Source organism: Salvelinus sp. IW2-2015, unplaced genomic scaffold, assembly GCF_002910315.2.
Source record: "Salvelinus sp. IW2-2015 unplaced genomic scaffold, ASM291031v2 Un_scaffold4285, whole genome shotgun sequence".
NCBI classification, from domain to species: Eukaryota; Metazoa; Chordata; class Actinopteri; order Salmoniformes; family Salmonidae; genus Salvelinus; species Salvelinus sp. IW2-2015.
This window is the reverse complement of record NW_019945556.1, coordinates 13,551-21,734: the sequence shown is the minus strand read 5'-3', so window position 1 is coordinate 21,734 and position 8,184 is coordinate 13,551. Positions and strand designations below refer to the sequence as shown.

Here is an 8,184-nt window from a genome sequence, read left to right as displayed (position 1 = left end):
GTTGGAACATTGCTGTGGGGACTTAGTGAGGTCTGCCACTGATGTTGAACAATTAGGTCGTGGCTCACAGTCGACGTTCCAATTCATCCCAAAGGTGTTTTATACTGCTGTAACGAAACGCACTTACCAATTATGTGGGAGGAAGTCTCATTCTCCTCTATAACGATGTGCCGGGCACCGATCGGAATATCAAACATCTTCAGCATGCCTACAGGACAACAAGACAATATGAAACATCGTCAGCATGTCTACAGGACAACAAGACAATATGAAACATCTTCAGCATGTCTATAGGCAACAAGACAATATGAAACATTCTCAGCATGTCTACAGGACAACAAGACAATATGAACATCTTCAGCATGTCTATAGGACAAACAAGACAATATGAAACATCTTCAGCATGTCTATAGAACAACAAGACAATATGAAACATCTTCAGCATGTCTACAGGACAACAAGACAATATGAACATCTTCAGCATGTCTATAGGACAACAAGACAAATATGAAACATCTTCAGCATGCCTAGGACAACAAGACAATATGAAAATCGTCAGCATGTCTATAGGACAACAAACAATATGAAACATCTTCAGCATGTCTATAGGACAACAAGACAATATGAAACATCTTCAGCATGCCTATAGGACACACAACAAGACAATATGAAACATCTTCAGCATGTCTACAGGACAACAAGACAATATGAAACATCTTCAGCATGTCTACAGGACACAAAGACAATATGAACATCTTCAGCATGTCTACAGGACAACAAGACAATATGAAACATCTTCAGCATGTCTACAGGACAACAAGACAATATGAAACATCTTCAGCATGCCTATAGGACAACAAGACAATATGAAACATCTTCAGCATGCCTACAGGGACAACAAGACAATATGAAACATCGTCAGCATGTCTATAGGACAACAAGACAATATGAAACATCTTCAGCATGTCTACAGGACAACAAGACAATATGAAACATCGTCAGCATGTCTACAGGACAACACAAGACAATATGAAACATCTTCAGCATGTCTACAGGACAACAAGACAATATGAAACATCTTCAGCATGTCTACAGGACAACAAGACAATATGAAACATCTCAGCATGTCTACAGGACAACAAGAACAATATGAAACATCTTCAGCATGTCTACAGGACAACAAGACAATATGAAACATCTTCAGCATGTCTACAGGACAACAAGACAATAGTAAACATCTTCAGCATGTCTACAGGACAACAAGACAATATGAAACATCTTCAGCTGTCTACAGGACAACAAGACAATATGAAACATCTTCAGCATGTCTACAGGAAAACAGACAATATGAACATCTTCAGCATGTCTACAGACACAAGACAATATGAAACAATCTTCAGCATGTCTACAGGACAACAAGACAATATGAAACATCTTCAGCATGCTTAAGGACAACAAGACAATATGAAACATCTTCAGCATGTCTACAGGACAACAAGACAATATGAAACATCTTCAGCATGTCTAAGGACAACAAGACAATATGAAACATTTCAGCATGTCTACAGACAACAAGACAATATGAAACATCTTCAGCATGTCTAAGAACAAACAGACAATATGAAACATCTTCAGCATGTCTATAGGAACAACAAGACAATATGAAACATCTTCAGCATGTCTACAGGGACAACAAGACAATATGAAACATCTTCAGCATGTTACAGGACAACAAGACAATATGAAACATCTTCAGCATGTATAGGACAACAAGAACAATATGAAACATCTTCAGCATGTCGATAGGACAACAAGACAATATGAAACATCTTCAGCATGTCTATAGGACAACAAGACAATATGAAACATCTTCAGCATGTCTACAGGACAACACACCAAGACAACGGGTTGGTCAAGGAGTTAATCCAATGAGCCACAGAATAACAACAGACCAGGGACGATGTCTATCATAGGTTTCAGAGTATCAGTGCTGATCTGGGATCAGGTCCCCCCCTGTCCATGTAACCTTATTCATTGTTATCTAAAAGACCAAAGTCCTACTCTGAGAGCCATGATACAGACAACCCCAGGCCTACTAGTGACTCTAACAGAGGAGAAACGTGTCTAATTATACTGTTGTGTGTGAACCGGTGATAACAGTGTTTTGTGTTTAGTCTGTGTACATGTCAAGGGCTGTAGCTGTGTGAATACAGGGTAAATAAAATAGTGTAGTGTGTTGTGAATACCCCTGCCGGTGACTCTTATCAAGAGTCAAGAGTCACCAACTGGGAATTCATAACACAGTGCGACGCACATTACACTCAGAGAAAAAAGGCTTCCACAAGGGTTTTTCAGCTGTCCCCATAGGAGAACCCTTTTTGTTTCCAGGTAGAACCCTTTTTGGTTCCAGGTAGAACCCTTTTTGATTCCGGGTAGGACCCTTTTTGATTCCAGGTAGAACCCTTTTTGATTCCAGGTAGAACCCTTTTTGATTCCAGGTAGAACCCGTTTTGATTCCATGTAGAACCCTTTTTGATTCCAGGTAGAACTATTTTGGATTCCATGTAGAACCCTGTGTGGAAAGGGTTCTACACGGAACTCAAAAGGGTTCTACCTACGGGAACAGCCGAAGAACCCTTTTAGCATATCATTTTTCTAAGAATGTAGGAGAGGATTTTAGGGATTTCAAGTTGTAATATCTATTTCTCAGCATCAAAGTATTGATTGATAGTCAAATGAAATAACACAGTGTTCTGAACAGAACTGTGGTGTCTCCCTGGTGACTGGCCAATGTTTACCTGTTTTCTTTGGCATCTTGGTGAGGGTCAGTTTGACAGTGCGACAGTGGGAGTTGTCCCCACCACAGACTCCACACTTGTCTTCTTGTTTGTACGAGCCAACCTCTTTGTCGCAGCCCACGTGCTGGGAGAGAGAAGGGCACAGGCAGTCAATCAACCAAGGGGAGGCTCAGTCTAGGCTGTCTGACTTTTACACTGACTGAGATTAGGCTGGGGGAGGCTCAGTCTAGGCTGGGGGAGCTCAGTCTAGGCTGTCTGACTTTTACACTGACTGAGATTAGGCTGGGGGAGGCTCAGTCTAGGCTGACTTTTACACTGACTGAGATTAGGCTGCGGGAGGCTCAGTCTAGGCTGACTTTTACACTGACTGAGATTAGGCTGCGGAGGCTCAGTCTAGGCTGGGGAGGCTGCTTCTAGGCTGTCGACTTTTACACTGACTGAGATTAGGCTGGGGAGGCTCAGTCTAGGCTGTCTGACTTTTACACTGACTGAGATTAGGTGCGGGAGGCTCAGTCTAGGCTGGGGGAGGCTGCTTCTAGGCTGTCTGACTTTTACACTGACTGAGATTAGGCTGCGGGAGGCTCAGTCTAGGCTGGGAGGGCTGCTTCTAGGCTGTCTGACTTGCAGTGGAACACTACTCTCCAGACTTCTGCTAAAGAAGCGATACCAATCTATCAAAGACACAGATTGGTAAAGGAGACATAACATATGTTTGAATCTGGCCCTCAATCTACAACGTTTTGGTCTGGTCTGGAAAATGTCAACGTCTGATATGGTATCTAACCTACAATCAAACATTAAGAAGACTTCATGGAAAGACAGAGGGAGGAGAGAGAGAAGAGAGAGAGAGAGAGAGAGAGAGAGAGAGAGAGAGAGAGAGAGAGAAGAGAGAGAGAGAGAGAGAGAGAGAGAGAGAGAGAGAGAGAGAGCACTGAAACCACTGTAGATATAGAGAGGTATAGATAGAGGTACAGATAGAAAGAGGTATAGATAGAGAGAGGTATATATAGAGAGAGGTATATATAGAGAGAGGTATATATAGAGAGAGGTATAGATAGAAGGTACAGATAGAGAGGTATAGATAGAGGTACAGATAGAAAGAGGTATAGATAGAAGAGAGGTACAGATAGAGAGAGGTATATATAGAGAGGTATAGATAGAGAGAGGTCCAGATAGAGAGGTATAGATAGAGAGTGGTATTAGATAGAGAGTTATAGATAGAGAGGTGTAGATAGAGAGGTGTAGATAGACCGAGGTATAGCTAGTGAGGTATAGATAGTGAGGTATAGATAGAGAGATGTATAGATAGAGAGATGTATAGAAAATGAGGTATAGACAGAGAGATGTATAGATAGAGAGAAGTATAGAAAAAGAGTACAGATAGAGAGTATAGATAGAGAGTGGTATAGATAGAGAGGTGTAGATAGAACGAGGTATAGATAGTGAGGTATAGATAGTGAGGTATAGATAGAGAGAGGTATAGATAGAGAGAGGTATAGATAGAGAGAGGTACAGATAGAAAGAGATATAGATAGAGAGAGGTATAGATAGAGAGGTATAGATAGAGAGAGTATAGATAGAGAGGTATAGATAGTGAGGTGTAGATACAGAGAGGTACAGATAGAGAGGTATAGATAGAGGTATAGATAGAGAGAGGTATAGATAGAAAGAGGTATAGCAAATGAGGTATAGATAGAGAGAGGTCCAGATAGAGAGGTATAGATAGAGAGGTATAGATAGAGAGAGGTCCAGATAGAGAGGTACAGATAGGAGAGTATATAGAGAATGGTATTAGATAGAGAGTTATAGATAGAGAGGTGTATATAGACCGAGGTATAGCTAGTGAGGTATAGATAGTGAGGTATAGATAGTGAGGTATAGATAGAGAGATGTATAGAAAATGAGGTATAGACAGAGAGATGATAGATAGAGAGAAGTATAGAAAATGAGGTACAGATAGAGAGTATAGATAGAGAGTGGTATAGATAGAGAGGTGTAGATAGAACGAGGTATAGATAGTGAGGTATAGATAGTGAGGTATAGATAGTGAGGTATAGATAGTGAGGTATAGATAGAGAGGTACAGATAGAGAGGTATAGATAGAGAGGTATAGATAGAGAGGTATAGATAGAGTGGTATAGATTGAGGTATAGATAGAGAGGTATAGATAGAGAGTATAGATAAGAGAGGTATAGATAGAGAGGTACAGATAGAGAGTACAGATAGAGAGGTATAGATAGAGAGTGGTATAGATAGTGAAGATATAGATAGTGAGGTATAGATAGTGAGGTATAGATAGAGAGTGGTATAGATAGAGAGAGGTACAGATAGAGAGGTACAGATAGAGAGGTACAGATAGAGAGTGTATAGATAGAGAGAGGTATAGATATAAGAGGTTAGTAGAGAGGTATAGATAGAGTAAGGATGATAGAGAGGTATAGATAGAGTGTATAGATAGAGAGGTATAGATAGAGCGGTATAGATAGAGAGAGGTATAGATAGAGGTATAGATAGTGAGGTGTAGATAGAGAGAGGTATAGATAGAAGAGCGGTATGATAGAGATGAAGATAGGATATAGAGGTTAGATAGTGAGGTGTATATGAGAGAGTAAGATAGAGAGCGGTATAGATAGAGGTATAGATAGTGAGGTGTAGATAGAGAGGTATAGATAGTGAGGATAGATAGTGAGGTATAGATAGTTGAGGTATAGATAGTGAGGTATAGATAGTGAGGTATAGATAGAGAGGTACAGATAGAGAGGTATAGATAGAGAGGTATAGATAGAGAGGTATAGATAGAGTGGTATAGATAGTGAGGTATAGATAGAGAGGTATAAATAGAGAGGTATAGATAGAGAGGTATAGATAGAGAGTAAAGATAGAGAGGTACAGATAGAGAGGTATAGATAGAGAGTGGTATAGATAGTGAGATATAGATAGTGAGGTATAGATAGTGAGGTATAGATAGAGAGTGGTATAGATAGAGAGAGGTACAGATAGAGAGGTACAGATAGAGAGGTAGATAGAGAGTGGTATAGATAGAGAGAGGTATAGATATAGAGGTATAGATAGAGAGGTATAGATAGAGGTATAGATAGAGAGGTATAGATAGAGTGGTATAGATAGAAGAGTATAGATAGAGCGGTATAGATAGAGAGAGGTATAGATAGAGGTATAGATAGTGAGGTGTAGATAGAGAGAGGTATAGATAGAGAGCGGTATATAGAGAGAAGTATAGATATAGAGAGTATAGATAGTGAGGTGTAGATAGAGAGAGGTATAGATAGAGAGCGGTGTAGATAGAGGTATAGATAGTGAGTGTAGATAGAGAGGTATAGATAGAGAGCGGTATAGATAGAGAGAAGTATAGATATAGAGTATAGATAGTGAGGTATAGATAGAGAGAGGTATAGATAGAGAGCGGTATAGATAGAGGTATAGATAGTGAGGTGTAGATAGAGAGGTATAGATAGAGAGCGGTATAGATAGAGAGAGGTATAGATAGAGTGTGGTATAGATAGAGAGATAGCTATACTGTACATACCAAACATTCCCCCCGGGTGCAGACACTGAAAGGGTCTGTGTAGCTGCACCGCGTCCCATCATGCATCACCTGGTTCATGACCACCACCTCACCGGTCTCTTTGGACTGACAGCTCAACTCACACTTGTGAGCCTCTACACAGGTGAAGATCAATCAATCAATCAAATGTATTTTAAAAAGCCCTTTTTACATCAGCAGTTGTCACAGAGTGCTTTTCAGATACCCAGTCTAAGAAACCAGAGAGGAAGCAATGCAGAAGTAGAAGCACAGTGGATAGTAAAACTCCCTAGAGGATACCCAGTCTAAGATACCAGAGAGGAAGCAACACAGAAGCACAGTGGATAGTAAAACTCCCTCGAGGATACCCAGTCTAAGATACCAGAGAGGAAGCAATGCAGAAGTAGAAGCACAGTGGATAGTAAAACTCCCTAGAGGATACCCAGTCTAAGATACCAGAGAGGAAGCAATGCAGAGGCAGAAGCACAGTGGATAGTAAAACTCCCTAGAGAAAGAAAACAAAATTAACAAATACTTTAGTCCTGACTGAGGGAAGATAAACTAAATAAATGACAGAGAACGTTTACATTGTATCTCTTCTGCTTTCTTTCACCTCAGGAACACAAGGCCAGAGATGATAGAGATCCTATGCTCAGTTCACATGTGGGCGTCTGAWATGGTTACACTGCTGTGTGTGATGTAGATGTTCCTGTATGTTATTGACACCACAAATGTGCTATTSTTCTTTCAGGAAGTTGTATTTAATGTCCAGATACTGTCGACTTCTGCCAGTGTCTGTCTCACCAGCAGTAGTCTGACTTTAGACATTAATGAGGAAAACACTGAGTCACACACTCGACATGACCAAACGTATGTGGACACCTGCTCGTCAAACATCTCATTCTAAAATAATGGGCATTAATATGGAGTTGGTCCCGCCCCCTTTGCTGCTATAACAGCCTCCACTCTTCTGGAAAGGCTTTCCACTGTTGGAACATTGCTGTGGGGGACTTGCTTCCATTCAGCCACAAGAGCATTAGTGAGGTAGGGCACTGATGTTGGGCGATTAGGTCTGGTTCGKAGTCGGTGTTCCAAWTCATCRCAAAGGTGTTCAATGGGGTTGAGGTCAGGGCTTTGTGCAGGCCAGMCAAGTTCTACCACACCGATCTCGACAAACCCTTTCTGTYTGGACCTCGCTTTGTGCACAGGGGCATTGTCATGCTGAAACAGGAATGGCCTTCCCCAAACTGTTGCCACAAAGTTGGAAGCATAGAATCGTCTAGAATGTCATTGTATGCTGTAGCATTAAGATTTCCCTTCACTGGAACTAAGGGGCCTAGCCCGAACCATGAAAAACAGCCCCAGACCATTTTTCCTCCTCCACCAAACTTTACAGTTGGGACTATGCATTCGGGCAGGTAGCGTTCTCCTGGCATCCGCCAAACCCAGATTCTTCCGTAAGACTGCCAGATGGTGACGCGGACGCGGGATTCATCACGCCAGAGAACATGTTTCCAGTGGCGGCGAGCTTTACACCACTCCACCGACACTTGGCATTCGCATGGTGATCTTAGGCTTGTGAGTGGCTGCTCGGCCGTGGAAACCCATTCAATGAGCTCACGATTAAATTTGTCGTGCTGACGTTACTTCCAGAGGCAGTTTGGAACTCGGTAGTGAGTGTTGCAACCGGGACAGATGATTTACCCGCTACCGATTCACACTCGCCGGTCCCGTTCTGTGAGCTTGTGTGGCCACCACTTCGCAGCTGAGCCGTTGTTGCTCCTAGGCATTTCACTTCACAATAACAGCACTTACAGTTAACTGGGGCAGCTGTAGCAGGGTTAG

General features: G+C 41.7%; 1 protein-coding gene across 1 annotated transcript in view; it reads right to left on the bottom strand.

Moving 5' to 3' along the window:
* Positions 1 to 6,492, bottom strand: part of LOC112077108 (A disintegrin and metalloproteinase with thrombospondin motifs 3) — a gene marked incomplete at its 5' end in the record, with an annotated part of 35,395 nt that extends 28,903 nt beyond the window's left edge. Inside the window, 3 exon segments of the mRNA XM_070441570.1 lie at positions 128 to 208; positions 2,799 to 2,922; positions 6,343 to 6,492. Coding sequence (XP_070297671.1) covers positions 128 to 208; positions 2,799 to 2,922; positions 6,343 to 6,492 — 355 coding nt within the window.
* Positions 6,493 to 8,184: the final 1,692 nt, after the last annotated feature.